Genomic DNA, 19,046 nt, shown 5'->3' on the forward strand with positions numbered 1-19,046 from the left:
TGTTCTTAGCGAGAATTACTCTTTACCTATTCAAATATTTATGTCCTTGTGGAAGCTGATGAGCTGTTTCTGACTGTAGCTCAGGTCTTCAGTTACTTAACACTGTGCATTTAAATTGCCCCCCTTTTTTTTTTTAAATTTAAATTTTTCAAGGCTTTGGGTGCATTTTTAAAAAAAAAAAGTTTCCTCAAAACTGTATGAATCGTACAAGGAGTTAAGGTTGTAGAGCACAAAAAGAGACTTTGAATTTGTAACTCTCTTAGTATTATGCTATTATAAATTTCTTAGGGTAGGGGAGAATTTGTAGATGTGGCTGCTTTGCAAACCTGACATAAGTTTCAGCCTTTAAGGAAAGAGAATTGAGAATATTTTCTGTGGAGGGCAAGTTAAAAGCGGCATTTTGCAGTTTTGTTGACCGCAGGTAGGGATAACTGTCCACTGCATTGATTAAATTTTTTTTAAGACTTTAAAGGAAAAAAAACCAAACCAAATAAAAGAGAAAAAAGCCCTGTCTGTCTGCAAAATCCTCTACTGCACCAAAATCCCACTTTGCGTTACTTGAGGATGCTTTGACTCTGGGTCTCATGGCTGGGAAGGGCATTGACCTGAATATTTTTTAACAAGGTTCTCCAAGAAGCCTGGGATTGGCCTGGAATTAGGGAGAGGCATTTCTGTGCCTGCTCTCCGTCCTTCCCTGCTCCCGACGGGATGTTGGGCAGAGGAGGGGGCTCTGAAGCCCCAGTGCTGGCCCCTGTCTGCTGCCCCCTGCCTTGGTGCCGTTAATGGTCACTTTGTGGCTGAAGACCTGGTCACCAAGTCCTTAAGGTGTATATTTGTAGTGCCTGGCTTAGCGTATGCATGGAAAACAGTATTTTTTTTAGAGTGTAAAGATCTGTTTTCTTTCATGAGCTTTTGGTATGGCAAAATAATAACAACTTAAAAATAAATTTAAAATAAACTTTTAATTATGAGTTACAACGCTTCATCTATGTATTTCTACAATAAATAGGTAAAAATCCATACGTTCTTGGAACACAAGCAGAGCTTTACTTGCACTTATAGCTCTCAGTGGACTCAAATATATTGCAATCAAAACATTGGGTCTAAAAATAAATGAAAAACATTTTTCCTAGCCTATAAAGGCAGCAATAGTCGACGGGTTTGAATATGATGGCTGGTAAGGTATAGATGACAGTGTTTAAAACAGTGCAGAGTTTGTTCTTTATAGCTAGTTACCTAAATATAATTGTTTGGGCGTTTTTGGGGTGTCAGTGTTGACTGCAGCTGAGGCAGGAATTCACAGCCTGCCTTTTACGCTTGATTTTTATTGGGTTTTTTTTAAGGTGTGCAGTTGTCCAAACTGGAGAGGGAAATTCAAACGGGGATTTGAGCTGAGAGATGTTTTGATCACCTCTTACTAACAAAAATCTTTTCTTGCATCGTGAAAGGTAGCGAGCTGCAGTTTGAGATGGAGAGAGGTTAAACTTTGCTTTTCAAGTATCGGTTTGATTTTAAGAATTACTTAATTAAATAAGGTGTGCAGCACTTGGCGCGTATAGATATTTTTAATGGTTACAAGTATAGTGAGCCTTCCTGATTTTATTCCTATTTTCTGCTAATGGGTGCATGGTAATTATTTCCTTAACCTTTTACAGTTGAAGCGTGAGCTGAGCTGAAGCCTAGCACGGCGTTTCAAGTTTAGATAAAAATGCAAATGCTTCCTGGCAATTTATTCTGGTACCTCTTTGAAACAAGGGCGGTGGAACCAGCTGCATGGGATTTCTGAGGACTGTCTGGTTCGGGCTGCGTTCCTCTGAGGGCGCTGAGCGGTTCTCAGCAGGGTTCTGCCTCTGATGTTTGCTGGTTCGTGTGACTTTGTTCTGCTGGGCGGGATGGCTGAAAAAATCATCGTTCAGGAGCTCGGTTAGTTCTCTGGGCTTGAAACGATCTTGATAAGGAGGTGTGTGTATAAAATTATCCCGTAATGTGACCACAGAGAGCCGGGGCGGAAGATGATAACATTACACTCATGCAAATCCTCTTGTGTGTGTGGTTTTTTAATAATCCTTGTCACTTTTAACACACGGGGCCCGTTTCTCAGGATCCAAACCGTACTTTTTCCTACTCTAATATTAAGCACTTATTGCTAAAGCCGCAGAAAGGTGTTTGAATGAAGATGGGGAAATACATTACGAGCTGCTGAGGTACCCAGGAAGAAAACACGAAAAGACTGCATTAGTCGGTGGGGCTTTTCCAACAGGTTGAACACTTTATAAATGATAGAATCATAGAATTGTCTGGGTTGGAAGGGACCTTTTAAGATCATCTAGTCCAACCATCAACCTAACTCTGATAAAAACCATTGCTAAATCATAGAATCATAGAATGGTTAGAGTTGGAAGGGACCTTAAAGATCATCCAGTTCCAACCCCCCTGCCCTGGGCAGGGACACCTCCCACCAGAGCAGGTTGCTCCAAGCCCCATCCAGCCTGGCCTTAAACACTTCCAGGGATGGGGCAGCCACAACTTCCCTGGGCAAATCATGTCTCTAGGCATGATGTCAACCCGTCTTTTAAATACCTCCAGGGATGGTGCCTCAACCGCTTCCCTGGGCAGCCCATTTCAATGTGCAATAACCCTTTCAGTGTCAAAATTTTTTCTGATATCCAATCTGAACCTCCCCTGGCACAACTTGAGGACCTTTCCTCTTGTCCCATCACCTGTTCCTTGGGAGAAGAGACTGACCCCCCCGGCTACAGCCTCCTTTCAGGGAGTTGTAGAGAGCGAGAAGGTCTCCCCTCAGCCTCCTTTTCTCCAGGCTGAACACTCCCAGCTCCCTCAGCCTCTCCTCATCAGACTTATTCTCCAGGACTTATTTAAACCATCGTTTAAAATTAGTTGAGTGACAAAATGCAATCAAGGACTGAGGTTTCCGTGTCTCTTTGAACCCATGTGGGAAAATCTGGTGTTCCGCTGGCAACAAAGGCAATAATCTTTAGCAGAGCACAACACCGCTTTAGTTGTGATCACTCTTTGTGCTGTTTTACACTGAATTTCGTGCCAGAGGCGCTGGTTGAGCAGTGATTTGGAACGAGTGACTGCTGTAAAGTGGGGCAATTCCGAAAGAGCGTTCAGCCGTTCCTGGAAATGGTTTCATCCAGCTGTTGACTGGGCTTCGTTTGGCTGGGGTGATGGGTTTCATCAAATTTATCCAGGATAACGCTGTGTGTGGAAGGTGGGTGCTTTGTGTTGAATGACACGAAAGATGAAAATGAACATTGAAATCATGTACAAATTGAGTCAGGTAAAACAAATTTATTGCTTCATCAAACAAAAAAACTTCCTAAGAATATACTATATTTGGCAAAGAGATTTTATGCTTAATTTTGAGACGAGGCGTGCTGTTTGAAATGAATGACTTGAGAAAATGACATTTTTAAATTGGGTATTCTTGCTTTTATGTAGTACAAAGAGATGAGCTTAAATCCCATACAAAACCTGTAGTATAATATTCAGAATTACATTTTGTTTAATACTTTGCAAACGTCATATGTTCAGTCTAATGACATCCTTTAGTTAGCATTGCAGTTTTCTTAAACTGTTGCTGTAAAGAAGCTTTTGTTACTGTTTTTTTACATTCCTTGTTCGGTATAAGCCCAAGAATGGGATAAAAGTTAGAATTTTCTGTTGTTGCAAGACTGCTTTGCTGTGTTCTGTGCTGCTTTGTTTCCATTTACCAGTGACCGGGGTTGTTATCACATTAGTGATTTCTCTTTTGTATTAATGAAGAGATTGCTCAATATTTTCAACAGTCCCCCTGTACTGGGCACTGGTGAGGACCCACCTCGAGGGTTCGAGGCAGTTTTGGGCCCCTCACCACAAAAAGGACATTGAGGGGCTGGAGCGGGTCCAGAGAAGGGCAACGGAGCTGGTGAGGGGTCTGGAGAACAAGTCTTGTGAGGAGAGGCTGAGGGAGCTGGGGGTGTTCAGCCTGGAGGAAAGGAGGCTGAGGGGAGACCTTCTCGCTCTCTACAGCTCCCTGAAAGGAGGGTGTAGCCAGGGGGGGTCGGTCCCTTCTCCCAAGGAACAGGCGATGGTACAAGAGGAAAGGTCCTCAAGTTGTGCCAGGGGAGGTTCAGACTGGATACACTGAAAGGGTTATTGCACATTGGAATGGGCTGCCCAGGGAAGGGGTTGAGGCCCCATCCCTGGAGGTATTTAAAAGACGGGTTGACATCGTGCTTAGAGACATGGTTTAGTGATGGTTTTTATCAGAGTTAGGTTGATGGTTGGACTAGATGATCTTAAAGGTCTCTTCCAACCTATAGACAATTCTATGATTCTGTAATAAACAAAAATAAATTAATAAAACTCCCATTGCTTATATCCAAAATTATGCCAGAAGTGACTTTAAGCTACTTGGCTTTTTTTTGCGTGCTTTAATGTGACAAAGTGGTGTTTGTGCAGACCATTTGTCTTCTCTCAGGTGGCAGAAGGATGCTGTGATACAATCCAGCGATGCATTTTTGGTCCCGTTGTAGTGCAGCTTGGTGTTAATACATCAAGGTGATAGTAGTAGTAGTAGTGGTAAAATAAAACTTTTGTGTTGAGAGTATAATTTTTCATACTCATACACATACTTGAGAATACTTCAGATGTGCTAACAGCTGACAGATGTGGTCAATACCGGGGATGGTTACAAACGGCTCATGCCGAATGCGGGGATGCACCGTGACTTTCCGGCTTTGAGACAGAACAAATTCTGGATAATTCTCCAAACGGTGCACAAAAATACGCTTGTATTGTGCTAATCTTGTCACACTTCTTAAACACGTTTCGGCCCGTATGCGCTTCCATGTAACTGTGTTCCTCGTGGCTTGCTGTTATGACGGATTGTCGATGTTTGAATCCATCATCTGTGTCCCAAAGCTTAAAGTTGAGGTTCTTACCTTTACCTAACAACGTGGAGAAAATCTTTATGAAGAAATGGAAAACTCAGGAGCTTTTCTGTAAGGCAGCTCCTCCAGGTAATTTTAGGGATTGGGAGTTTTGGGGTTCTTTTTGTTGTTCCAAAAAAGAAATGAAGCTTACTCCTATTTTACACGGTTATATGTGCCGGTGTTGAAGTGCTCCAATAGGTTTTTGGGGACTGGAGGGTTTTTTTCCCCCCCAAAAATTGCAGAAGTTCCTCTCAGAATAAAGTGACTGTGTAAATTGCTGGCTCAGGAGAAATTTTTAGTCGTAGAAACTCCTTGAACCTTTAGATTTGAGGATTTTCTCTTGGTAGATCCCATTCCTTCCCCCTTCTTGACTAATTAAGCCTGTCTGGAAATGAACCATCAGGCAAAAAAAGAGCCGTGGCAGCAGGGGCCCTGCAGTGGACCCTTCCCTGATGTTCAGAGGGACCACCATTAAAATTAACGCCTCTGTTGCACTTAATTGTGTTTATTCTGGTCTTCTTTCCATGTCTGATGTTTTTTTTCCCCCAGTTAATCTTTTAGTGAAGGCCATCACTGAATTTCTTTCTTCAACGTGGAAAAAACCCTCTGTGGTGTTTACTACTAGCTCTGAAGAAGTTAAAATAAAATCAGCTGTTAAGTCATTAGAAGCACATCAATGAATTTGTCTTAAAGGTTGCAAAGGGTGACTGCTCCGGATAGAGGGGTGGTTGTGATGATTTAAGGAATAAGTTGCAATTATTCTGGGGAACGATAAAACCTAGGAACTTTGTCCTCTGTATTACCTGTGATCATCAATTATTGCTTAATTTATTCTGTTTAAGGCAAAGCTTTGACTTTTCTGGACCTTATTATTTTCACTTAGTGAGTTTCATACCTTGGCATACTTAATTGCCTTTTTTATCGTTTAGAAGGGTACCCTTGAAGCGCTACACTCATGGGCTGAGCAGTTCAATAGCTGGATTGGCAGCTGGTTCATGCAATAAGCGCCCGTTAATGGTTCTTTGCAGAAGTATGTACTTTGGCCGTGATATAATGCCTTTTATACATATATACGATGTTCTTAATGGGCAGGGGAACACAGATTTGTGGCGGGGAGAGGGAGAAGTGAGGGCTGAGAGATAATATTAGAAGGTGCTTGGAGGTGGCTGAGCTGGGCTCGTTGACATTGAGCCAATCCTTGACTCGCATGTGAATCACATTCCAGGGAGAAAACCCATCCCATAATACCCTGACAGTCAATAGAACAGTGAGTGTACAAGGAAGTTTAACTCGGTAACGGGGAAAATATATCCATTATTCATGCGATGCACTGTCTTCATTCTGCTTTCTCTCCTTTTTTTATTCTTCCCCTTTGCTAGTTTATTTGTGTGCTTTGTAGGACTGAAAGTGAGTGATTTTGTAGCTTGATAAGGGGAGTAATCATTTCTCACTTGTTTTCCACAAAGAGAGAAGCCCCTTTGGGCAGTAAAATTTTTAGTACAGCCCAGCTTGAAACTGTTTATAATTATTCACTAAGTATGTGAGACTATTCCCAGCTTTGTGTAGGTATCTGATGTGATCACACGGCAATTATTGCAAACCCCTGTTTGATTAAAAATCAAAGAATTGAGATTCTTCAGTGTTGTGTTTTCTCTAATGCTGTTTTGAATTTTCATGTGTCTTAGGCGTCACTGTGTAACTATGAAATGAAGATTTTGATTTACTTTGCCGTGTACTTCTTGCAGAAATGAGGATTTTGAACCTTTGTCCGGTGCTGATCAAGAGTGGAAAGTAATCTAATTTAATTTCTTTCCATGGAAAAAAAAAAGCAAACCAAAACAGATGGCTTATTTGTTTTTTCCTGATGTTATTTGAAAAGATGAGAGCAGGTTTTTTATTTGCACAATTTAATATTCCTCACTGATGTATTCCAGTATCCTGGGAATAACCAGCATTGCGACTGTGCTGCTGCTAACAAAAGGTCTACTTTCAGCTGCAGCTTTTAACCGAGTAAAATCTACAGCGAGAGCTGCTCTTTTACAAGAGTTAATATCAACAAAAAGTTATGTTCATGGGCCTTTGGATTGCAGAGATGCGGATTTCGTCACGGGGCTGCAGAGCCTACGTGTCTGATCATCCTGTCTGTCGTAAGATTGACTCGGCTGAGATTGGAAATAGGGAAATACACTTCCACAATTTTCTTTAAATTTTAAGATATTAAACTTTAATTGGTTTGTCCATAAAGCAGAACCTAAATGGCTGGTAATTGTTGTGAGTACAAGCTTTAAATTGATGTTGTAAATAGTTTTACCTGATAGTACCTTGTTTAAGCCATTAAAGTGTTAATTTTAATGATTGTGTCAGCACAGTGTGAAATTCTAATTCAAGATATAAAATGCCAGCTCTTTTTTAGTGTGTGTTACTAAACATTTATTGCTACATGCATTTGAATGATAAGCAAATAAAAACACAACGATGGCTGCGGTTTATAACTGGTCATTAGAGTCCTCATCCATCAAAACACATAAGCGTGTACATAATGGGGCTATTTGCATAATTACAGTTATGAGCTTGATTTCTGAGCGTGTAAGTAGTCCTTTAAGCATACGTGGGAATGGTTGATGATCAAGCCTGACAGTTTAAATGGACTATGAATAAAAACTGGAACGCTCTGAAATTCGCTTCTAACCTGTTGACATATTTGGTTTTTTGCTCTTTTAAAAGTGGTCAGCGAGCGCTGGCAAACTTCCCACGCCGCTGCGGGAGGCTGTGGGACAGCTTGGAATTCAAAATGTGGTGGGGTTGGTTTTTTTTTCCTCCCTCCACTTTCGGCTCTTTCTGTGAATGCTTCAGCAGGTGAAAAAAATCACAACCTTTATTTTTTTTTGTTAACGAATAGCGAACACCAAATAATATCAACGCTGCGGAAATACACCTTTTCCTTTTATTTGAGCAAATATTGGTGGGAAATGTTTGGGCATTTCCTCAATTCTAGTTGATGGACCGAATTTGAGAACAGAACTGAACGTGTGCTGTGACAGTCTCACCTTATACATTTTTCTTTGCTGTGTTGGCGATATTTCTGTAATAATCAATATTCAATGGAAAAGAAATGTGTGTTCACCTCGCAGAAGAGTATCGGAGCTGATTTGAAGAGGGGTGTTGTGTGCGCTTAAGTTTTAAGAATATAATATTTTAACTAGAAATTTATTCAGCTGCTGTAGTGTTTTCCTTCAGGATGAGTGACATTTCCAGGGCCATATTCAGTGCTCACGTGCAGCCACTTTTGTACGTGCTGGAATGGCAAAGTTTATAAAATTCCTCAAGAATCCAAAGGTGCTTTCTAATTTCGAGAAAAGAATTGCCTGAATTTGGGCTTTTGGGTCTGGTTTTGACATGGATCTATGCTGTCTTAAACCATCTAACCAGAATCACTTTAATCTGCATTTTTATTGAGAAATATGTAAATTAATAACTGCTTCATGCATTATTCAAGAAAAGCCATATTTTGTATCGCTGATACCTCTGCTAATCTTATCTAAAGATATGCAGATGATTTAATTAAAATAATTACACTGTATAATATACCTGAACTTTACTCTAAAATAGTATGTATTAATCATTAATGGTGCTTGTATTTTTAGCTGGAAAGATGTAGTATTTGATTGATAGTGGATTCTAAACTTTTTTCTTTCCCCCTTTTTTGCTTAACAACTTGGACCGAGATGTCCCTTCTGACTGTAATCAACCAATTGACTTCATGCACTCAAGAAAGGTGGAATTTGATTTAAAATTACAAAGGTGTGGCAGAAAAATGTATTTATTTGAAAGTAGCCAAGTGGTTTTGTGTGTACCTCCGAGAAAATACCCCTCCAGTCTGTTTCCCTGTGCCTTTTCCTACTACTAACACCTACTGATAAATAGAATTTTTGTGTCTCTTGAATTCCTCTGAGCGTGGAGTTGTATAATAACATCATGGACTTCAGACTAGAAAGGAATTGATTAAAAAAGAAAAGTATAAGGGCTCCTCTTCCTTATCATTCAAAAGGATAGTGAGCGTGTGGTGCTGTGGCTGATGGAAACTGCAAATTCTAAGCGTTAAACAGGCAAACAGAAATGCCTTGTAGGGGGAATGACTCATTGCCCTTTTGAGGCAAAAATACATCTGTAATCAAACTGTTTGGTGGTATCAATAAAGCAAAGCGAACTAAGTCTGGCTGTTGTGGTTTATATTTGAATTACTGTGGAATTTTTTCTTGTCTGGTGCTCAGTGGACGCAAGAATTCGGGGAACCTCAGTAAAATCGGTGCAGGTCTCTGAGCTAATAAGGTTAAGATTAAAACCAAAGACTTTTGCCTTAGGGTTTATTAGGTAGAATGTTTTCCCATCTATTATTTGAAATAGAGCATTTAAATCTGTTCGTAAATGAAGAAAAAGAACCCCAGTTTATCTATTTGAAATGACTGTTTGTGTAGACGATGTGATTTTTATCCGTGCCGTTTCTAGAGGTCCATTTACTGTTGTCCAACCCAAAGCCTGTTCTGGGGTGATTGCAATAAAGTGATGGACAGGAATTTTTGTTTGCTGGATTTTTGCTCTTGATGCCTGTAAGAGAATGTTTGCTCTAGAAATAAATAACTGCTAATTGTTACTAAGAAATGAAAAGGCAAAATTACTTAAAATTGCAATGAATTGTTAAAATATTAAACATCTGTTTGTATCTTCTGAATCCTTTCATTATGTGCTGTGAAATGGAGTGATGACTCCAAGTTCAGGGGAATTAGAAAGAATTGCAGTTTCGTTAGTGGCTAGCAAGGGTTTACGGCAGGGAAAAATGACAGTTGTACATTTTTGTTTCATTTTTAAGTAGTGGAGGGAAAATGAAACCAAACAACTACAGCACGGCTGATGAGGAGGAAGAGAAGATGGGGAAAAAGTGATTAGAGGAATGTAACTTACTCGTGGATTGTGTACTGATAGACTAAAAGGTTTCTAAAACAAGTTGGAAGGAGCTTGTAAGTCTCTAATTTTGGTGTAAATTGACAGTCGTCCCAGTTTACCAATCTTTCTTCCTCTCTTTCTTTTAAATCTGTTAAATCTCAAAGTTTCATTTTCATTGAGTTTTGGTTTAGGTACTGTGCCCCCAAAAGAATTCGCCAAGAGCCAGCCACAGGGCATTGGAGGAAGAGTCTCTTCTTGCCATCTTTGCGTCGCCTTTAAAGACATTCAAATTTCAGTCTTGTTTATTTGTTGTTTTTATTTTTCTAGGGAGCAGCACTTAAATACTTGCCGGCTATTGTCAATGATGTGAAATTAGTATTTGACCCAAAAGAACTCAGGTGAGTAGAGTTAATGGAATGTGTAGTGTCAACTTTATCTAGATCTTTATTTTACATATATATATATATTTATATACACACACACTTGTAAAAAATATATACAAAGTCATTGAAATATGATCACCTGAGATGATTTATCACTTCGATTTTATTACCTTTTACTTCCTTGCGAATATTTTCAGGGCTACGGAAATAGCCTGTTTTTAAAACTCACATATGACGTCAAGGTTTCACAAGTGTCTTGACAAACTTTGTGATCTTGTTGAGTATAATCATGGCGTGAGACAGGAAACATTACCCATTGGGCAACTGCCATCAAAACTTTTAAGCTGTGTCCTTATGTTTCACTCTTTCCAGTATAAATTTAATGTAAATAATAACTCTGGTTTTGTTCGGTGAATCCTATTGCTGGGTCGACATTTCAGTAGCTCATAAACACAGGAGTGTTGTTAGTAAATGGAAAAGGTAATGGGATAATGTTTTAGAAAAAAAAAAAAAAATAAAAATAGAGACACCAAATCAAAATTAGTATTTAGGAGAAATTTTAACTTAAAGAAAAAAATAATTTTCTCTTTCACAGTCCTGTTACAAGACATTTAAGTTGAAAAAACCCCCTGTTTTTTATCTAATTTGATTGCACAAACCCTTCTACACATTATCTGTTTTCATTTCTAAGTGTTCCAGTGTGTCAAAATGAGGAAAAGAAAGATAAAGCAGAAATAAAATAGCCAAGTATAATGTTAGTCTAACATTCCAGTGGCCTGAGGAGCCTGGCATTTAGCTTCTGCTTGCCTCTACTGGAAACTTTTTTTCCCGTGTACTCTTACGCTTCCTATAGGCCTAGGGGAGTTAGAGTTTCTGGACTAAATCACAACTTTGATATGTGATAGCCAAAGTACTAGGGAAAATATACCAGGAAAATATCCCAGGATTTAGCCTGTTTTATCCCAAACACTAAAACTTTAGTTCTCTCGCTTGCAATATTTACATTGAGATTGAATAATACTTAGAATGGGTTTGCTTGTCCAAAAGTAGGTAGTTATTTATCTAGTTTTGTGCTATTGAATGGGGTGTTTTGTTTTTTTTTTACATATTTTGGAGAGAGATTAAGGTATTTTCATTTGTCTCTTCGTACGTAGCAAACTCTTTACTGAATTCATCCTGAACGTTCCCGTGAGCCGGCTGACGATCCAGAAGCTGTACTGCTTGATCGAAATAGTTCACAGTGACCTCTTCACGCAGCACGGTGAGCAAAAGCCTTCGCAACCACTAAATTGTCACATTATTCATTGTCTCCAGACCCTCCGCGATGCAAGGCTTGTCCTTGCTGCCGAACGCGGTGGAGGTTGTACCCAATTAAAGTTGTGCCATTAGAAGGACAAGAAGATTTAAAATAAGTGAGGGAAATGCTAATTGACACTTACTGCAGGTTATAGATCATAAAAAAGGGAAAGCAAAAACTTGCACATTTTAATTTAGAAGGTCAGTAAGCATCCAGAGTTATTGGCATGTGCTGTAACTTGAACTGTGATGTATTTTATCAAAAGTGATGAATTTAGCTTTTGTGCTCAGTGAAGTTCAATAGAGAGAATGGAAGTTTTGGATGTTCTTTCTTTCCAAAGCGTTCTGCTTTCCCCTTAAGCCTTCTCCCAGCTGAAGTAAAACATCATATAAACCCTGTGGAGTCTGCCATTCATCCATGATTGCTTGTTTTTGAACTTTCCTTTTATGTTAATGGGCCAGGGAAACGTAAGTTCAAGCACTTCTCTTCCAGATTTCTTCATTTGAGGTGAAAACATTTTATTCTCTTTCTAGACGACTGCAGGTTAAACTAACCTAAGCTAAGTGTTTATGGGCTGTCAGAAGAAGTTAATGGGGGAGCAAGTAGGGAATGGTTCAATGATAAGGGAAATTTGAAAGGGTTCTTCTGTCAGATCAAAAACGCTGGGACCACGTGGTGCAAAATGCTGATAAATCAAATGTTTCTGGTTCCAATTGCAAAAAAATGTTCTTGGTGGAGTGGCTGTGCCCTGGCAGGTGTTAGAGCAGATTGGGTGATGTCTAAGCACAGCTATGTCACTCTTGGATCTAGTAACTTCTTCCAGTTAGCAAAGAAGTATAAAGCCAACACAATCTATTCTGTGCTCTTTTATGCTCCTTAATTTCACAAAACTTTATGCTTTCACTCCTGGTTTGGTTCAACAACACTCCTAGAAGGTGGATATTGCGTGGATCTGGTATTAACAGCTGGAATTAAGTCCTACCTGTCACTCTTTCTCTCCACTTGACATTTTCTTTCTAATTTTGCGTAAGTAGCAATGAAGAGTGAGGCTCAAAGAACAAACTTTACACTGAATTTGCAGTAAGGTTATTCTCCAAATTTGTGATTTATAAAAAATACATGTAAAATCATTGAGTCTACATGATACATGTCGGATGAAAGTTTAAACCTTAAACATTGGTTAAAAAACGAAAAGTCTAATGAGAATTAAGAGCAGATGATAGAGATCCTGGAGACTCTGTGCCTTCCAAGAACGAGAGCGAGCTTTTCCACAAGGAAGCCTTCAGTACAGTTACGGTCCCACTTGGGCAACAAGGCATAGCACAGGTTATAAATTCACTTCCTGCAGTTATGGATGGTGATGAAGTGAGAATAAATCTCTAAAAAAACAAGTCCACCAGCCGTGTCACCACGTGCTGCACCAGCAAGTCCAAACGCAGCTCAGCTTGATCTTCGCTTTTGAGATCTTTTGAAATTCTTCAGCCAATTCTTGTGAGCCACACCAACTGAGTGATACAGGCTGAGGTATTTTTAATTGCAAGGTTTGCAAGAATTAAAAGGAGGAATGTAGCAAACCTGCTGGTGTTGGGGCTTGGGTAAAATGGTACAGGTCTCCCTGAGACCATTTTAAAGTTTAAAACCATTACAAGATAAAACCATTAAAACCATTTAAAACCATTAAAAGATGTGTACATCAAGTGTTACATCTTCCCTTCATTTATACCTTCCCTTCATTCATTCTTAGTGCTCTGTCTTTGTAGTAATTTTCCCTTCTCTTGGCTGCTTTTAGGTTACATGGTCTCTGGGGCAGGAGTCAGTGATACAAGGTATTATACTTGACTGTCCTGGATAGGAGGAAATTGAGATAACTCGGATAAAAAATGAAATTATGCCTCTAAAAAGCATATAGTGGCACGTCATGTGTTTACTATATTAATCTTTGACCTCCCCTGTTCAACCAACTTCATTTTCAAAGGTGGAAGGAGAAATTGTGCGTGGTTTCTTTTTCAAACCTACCTCTCGGCGGCGTGGGCTGCAGCGAGTGGTAGAGTCTAACATTATTCTCTTGTAGAGCCACTAAGAAATTTAAATGAATCGGTTTTAATAGCAGGGTCATTAATCTGAACTCAGTCTGGGTGTTGTTGACAGAGCAGCGCTACTTAATGGCTTTTGGATCTTATCAGGAGGCTCCTAACCAAGGGTGTTCGTGTCGCCGGCTGTTAAGAATGTCTTAAATCCTAACGTGCTTCGGTTGAGCTGTGACGGGGATTCCAGGCACGTCCGCTGCTCGGGCTGCCCAGTCTGAGCACTGGGATGCTCTCTTTGCCCCGCTCTGGACCAGTGCTGGGCACCAGAGGATGGAGCTGGGCACTGAGAACTCGCGGGGCTCGGTGCAGCAGTGATGTGGCTGTGCCGCTTCCCAGGGGCTCTATTAGCCTACACATGTGTATGGTTTGCTGTGCCCTCATCTAAATATAAGTTTGGGTTGTTTTGTGTGTTGATAAAGTGTTACCTTGTGTCTGGAGAACCAGTTGTGCTGGGAAACTTTCATAAACACTAAAATTCACTTGAAAACGAATTAAACTCATAGCCACAGCCTTTGTTAAATTTAGATTTTTCTTTGCTCTGTGGGTTTGGCTCTTATTGCTGAAAGGTAGTTCCACTGCCTCTCCTCCTCCTCATTTATTCAATATATTTTAACTGATAGGCAATACTTTCATATAAGTATCCAACTAATCCTGTATCATATTGCAGAAATGAGATTTTCTTTTCTAAAAGCAATATGCAGTACGGGATTGTGGAATTGATGGAAACCTGTAAAATGTACAGAAAATCAAACAGCATTTCATCAGTGTATTTCTGTTAGAGAAAAGTGCTCTCATTCTGGGCTTTGAGAGACCAAGGCAGATTTCTTTTTGCCTCCGGAGGAATTAATATTCAAAACACATGAATTTGTGAAGCTTTGAAGGATTCGGGGGTGAGAGGGGTGGGTGTGTGAAATGGTTTTCTAAAGCTTTGTGCTTGAAGAAGGATGTTGTGATGGATGGTCCATTGGTCTTCACGAAATCTGAAGAGTTTGGGACCTTGGATGAGGTTGTATTATGGTACTGTAGTTTGTATGCCTTTAAAAGATGTGAAATATAGTTTTAAAATTTGTTTGCAGCTTTTCTGGTGGTGTCATGTGCCGTTTATACGTTTCCTTCTGAAATTCAGGTTATTTTTTCTCCTTTGCAGAACTTGTAGTTACTTTTAGTGAGCTTTCTTCAGCCCGGGCAGGAAAACCATGTACACTCCTGATGTTCTGGTGCCTTTGTCCTAACAGCGGCTCATAATTGAGCCCTTACACCGAAAGGAAAAAGAAAAATCAGGATGTACTGTGTCACTCAGAGCAACGTTAAGCAGAGTTTGTGTATTTGTATGTATGTATTTGATAGGAGAATAATAGCTAGGTGACTTCAAGAAGCATATTTTTCCAAGCTTGTGGTTATTTACAGAGGCCAACAAGTAGAAATCATCTCTCTGTGTAGACTAGATCTGTGTAAGATCTTTACACTTCTAGTTTCTGTCCTTGAAACAGCAAATATTCAAATACCAGTAGGAAGAAAAGATTTTCCAGTTGATTCCCTGCTAAGGTGAGGACAGCTGCTTGCACCCCTCTTCAGGGGCTGTGATCATCGAGTTCAAGGCCTCTTTTGCACATCTGAAATGATCTGCCTTTTTTCCCCTCCATGCTTGTGTCAATAATCTGTTACAGCTTTGGCAAAATAAATGTGAATTTTCCTCTGGAGCATGGAAGAAGGGTCATGGCTGCTGCAGGAGTTCTCCACAGTGTTTGATGTAACTATTTCCAAGGGCTAAATCACAGCAATGGGGTGAGAGCGTGCCCTATCGGAGTTTTTCAACTGCCACGCTCTCCCATACTATTTTGGGGTGATTTATCTCGGTTTTGTGTATATAATTGCCCAGGTTGAGATACCAGCAGGATGAAGGATGGCTGTGAAGAGGGAGATGGGCGATCTGGGCTTTGGAGGAGTTCATTTGTGACTCTCCCATTCCCTGATTTTTGTAGGAAGGAAAATTAGAGGGGCAGAACTCCCCTTCATGATGCTCCTGTGGGGGCTTTGAACACCCCCGTGTTCATCGGTGCTGACTGGGGTGCAACTTTTTTGTATGTAGTAAAGCATTTCAGATTGTCAGCGATTTAACATCCTGATTCAGCAAGTTATTTGATTTTTGAGACTTTAGCCTTGAATGTACTAGCTCAGACAAATACATCTTGCTCGGTGAAGACATAAGGGCATCAATATGTTCTTCTATGTGGCATACATACATTTATGTATGTATCTATGTAAATGTAATTTTATATAAATAACTACATATGACCACGTGTAAGTAAATACATATATAAGTGTCTGTGTAAATAAGTAACACTTATTACCCCTATCACAGTGATTCACACGGGTGTGTTAGGATGCACACAAACCCTTTTCTGTCCGTGTAAAGCAGCAGACTTCAGGTTGAGCCCAGCCCTGAATCTCTCCCTTTCACGTCCCTCTCCCCTCCAAAACCCCCACCTCAAACCCCGGAACAAAGGCAGCGTTTCTTTACATTAGCACCTGAAACCATTCTGTCTTGTAAAAGTCTTCTCTAAGAGTACATCCAAATGTAAATATCAACTTAAAAATTAGTGTGGAACAGTTTTTATGATAACTTAATGCCTGTTCTCAGTTCTACATATATAAATACTTATGGTTGGTGGTTAAATGGTTTTAAACTGAAAGAGGGGAGATTGAGATGAGATCTCAGGAAGAAATTCTTTGCTGTGAGGGTGGTGAGAGCCTGGCCCAGGTTGCCCAGAGAAGCTGTGGCTGCCCCATCCCTGGAGGGGTTCAAGGCCAGGCTGGATGGGGCTTTGAGCAACCTGGTCTAGTGGGAGGTGTCCCTGCCCAGGGCAGGGGGTGGCACTGGGTGGACTTTAAGGTCCCTTCCAACCCAAACCATTCTATGATTCTATAAATGAAGTGCCTTATCCTTGCAAACTGCAAAATTTTGGTTTTATGTAAATAGTGATTAATCTGATTTGTTTTGTCCCATAGAGTTGTTCATTTTCTCTGTTGCTTTGTTTACAAGTGACTTCCAGCTAATTACCAAGGGAGCTGTGTGGCTGCTGTATTCTTAAATAGTTAGGAAATCTAGTGATCTCTCCAGTAGAAAACTGTTAGTCTATTAAATATTAGTAGACAGCACATAGCATTTATAAGAGTTCTTATTGTTTAATTCTGACTAAAATGACAACCTTTGTGTCCGTCCTGTGTGGCAGCAGTGAGGTTACTAAGCAAAGGTTTTATTTTTTTGGCCACATTAACTAAATGAACCATAAAATCAAGAAATGCATTTGTCAGTGTCCCTCCAAATGAAATGGTTTTAAATTGACAAAAATTTATGGCGTGTATTTAGCTTCAGCATAGTTCCTGTGTCAGTGTTTCACTTGAAGTCTTTGCTTGGATGCTCGTAAGTTGATAATGCCTCCTGAGCATTCTTTTATAAAGATTAATATTTTATTCTTGCTGCACATTCCTGTGACATTAATCATCGTGGGTTGGACTCGTGCGGTAGAGAACAGATGTCGAATTATTGTTGTCTGTAATCATTGTGCATCACACTCATGAGCTATCTTCAGAGCTGGCTTTCGAGCAGGAGACGAATGGTATAGACTATAGATTTATCAAGATGGCCCATTAATCAGGGCTGGGAGGTGGTGGTGACAGGCTGATGAAGGTTAACCTTTCCTCTTCTCTACTTCTAATCAAGATACAGTTGATCAACCCAGTGTTTTTCAAAATAGTTTGTGGCAAAGGATGCACTTAAAATCTTATCTCCTCGTAGAGCATATTACCATAGTACTAGTTTTTTTAATATATATATATTTGTGTGCATGTGTGTGTTGGTGGGTTCCATCTTTGCATTTTTTTGTCTTCTAACTCTTGTATTTTAATAGAGGCATCTGGAAAACCTTAAAGCGATGAAATTGTTTCAACAGCTTCTCTGGGCAGCCTGTTCCACTGTCTCACCACCCTCACAATAAACAATTTCTTCCTGAGATCTCATCTCAATCTCCCCTCTTTCAGTTTAAAACCATTCCCCCTCATCTTGTGGCTCCCCTCCCTGATCAAGAGTCCCTCCCCACCTCTCCTGGAGCCCCTTTAGGGACTGGAAGGGGCTCTGCAGTGTCCCCGGAGCCTTCTCTTCTCCAGGCTGAACCCCCCCAACTCTCTCAGCCTGTCCTCACAGCAGAGGGGCTCCAGCCCTCGGAGCACCTTTGTGGCCTCCTCTGGCCCCACTCCAACAGCTCCATGTCCTTCTGCTGTTGGTGGCTTCAGAGCTGGAGGCAGCACTGCAGGGGGGTCTCCCCAGAGCGGAGCAGAGGGGTAGAATCTTCCCCCTCACCCTGCTGGCCACGCTGCTGCTGGGGATGCAACCCAGGATGCAGTTGGCTTTCTGGACTGTGAGAGCACATTGCCAGCTCATGTTGAGCTTCTCATCCACCAACACCCCCAAGTCCTTCTCCTCAGGGCTGTGGTCAATCCCTTCTCCCCCCAGCCTGGATTTGTGCCTGGGATTGCCATGACCCAGGTGCAGGACCTTGCACGTGGCCTGGTTGAACTTAATGAGGTTCAGCATGGTCCCACCTCTCCAGCCTGTCCAGGTCCCTCTGGATGGCATCCCTCCCCTCCAGCGTGGTGACCCCACCACACAGCTCGGTGTTGTTGGCAAACTGGCTGAGGGTGCACTTGATCCCAGTGTCCATGTGGGTATTTCTTCCTTAATATAAAAGTTCCCTTGTTAATTTGAGGACCAAGTGATCTTCAGAAAGATTTCAGGGGGTCGGTGCTTGCACGGTTCTCTGGGGCGTGAGGTTTTTATTGGTGGTGGTTTATAGGCTTTTTGTTTGTTTGTTTTTAGAAGTCTGGGAAGGATCTGGATCTTTTTATCAAGTCCCTGCACACCTTGATGCTTTGTTTTATCCTCCCACGTTTTAAAACCTGCAGCAGCTGCAAACCAAACAGCAGATGTTCACCAGTTGTTGAGGAAGGCAGAGAGCCCATAGGGTGGTAACTGAGGAGCCTCGTCAAGTCCACCCAAGGGAACTAAGTCTTTTGTATAGGTTGGGTAATCTCAAATGAAGTAGTATGACAAATCAATTAGTTTTTCCTTTCTCAGAAATTCAACTTGAACGCTCTCCCTATTGATCGGCGCGTACTCCAGACAATCTAACTCAAAGGTGTCATAGCTGCAATTTTCGCCTTCTCCATTCTTGCAGATATTAAATTGATCTCTGACCGTTCTCTACTAGTGGGGCTTAATGGGGACCTGAAACATTTTCAAACCTCTAATTAGGGGCCTTTGTAATTTCTTAAAGATTGATTCACCTCCCGGGCTTCACAAAGGCACGTTCCTGTGTCTTTGCTGGAGAGCTGGGCAACT

General features: G+C 40.8%; 1 protein-coding gene across 1 annotated transcript in view; it reads left to right on the top strand.

The window, feature by feature from the left end:
- The window catches only part of DOCK1 (dedicator of cytokinesis 1), a 298,792-nt gene that overhangs the window by 70,359 nt on the left and 209,387 nt on the right, over positions 1–19,046 (top strand). Inside the window, exons 24-25 of the mRNA XM_074158901.1 lie at positions 10,209–10,279; positions 11,419–11,525. Coding sequence (XP_074015002.1) covers positions 10,209–10,279; positions 11,419–11,525 — 178 coding nt within the window. The remainder of the gene's footprint in view (positions 1–10,208; positions 10,280–11,418; positions 11,526–19,046) is intronic.

This window comes from Numenius arquata, chromosome 15 (genome assembly GCF_964106895.1).
Source record: "Numenius arquata chromosome 15, bNumArq3.hap1.1, whole genome shotgun sequence".
NCBI classification, from domain to species: Eukaryota; Metazoa; Chordata; class Aves; order Charadriiformes; family Scolopacidae; genus Numenius; species Numenius arquata.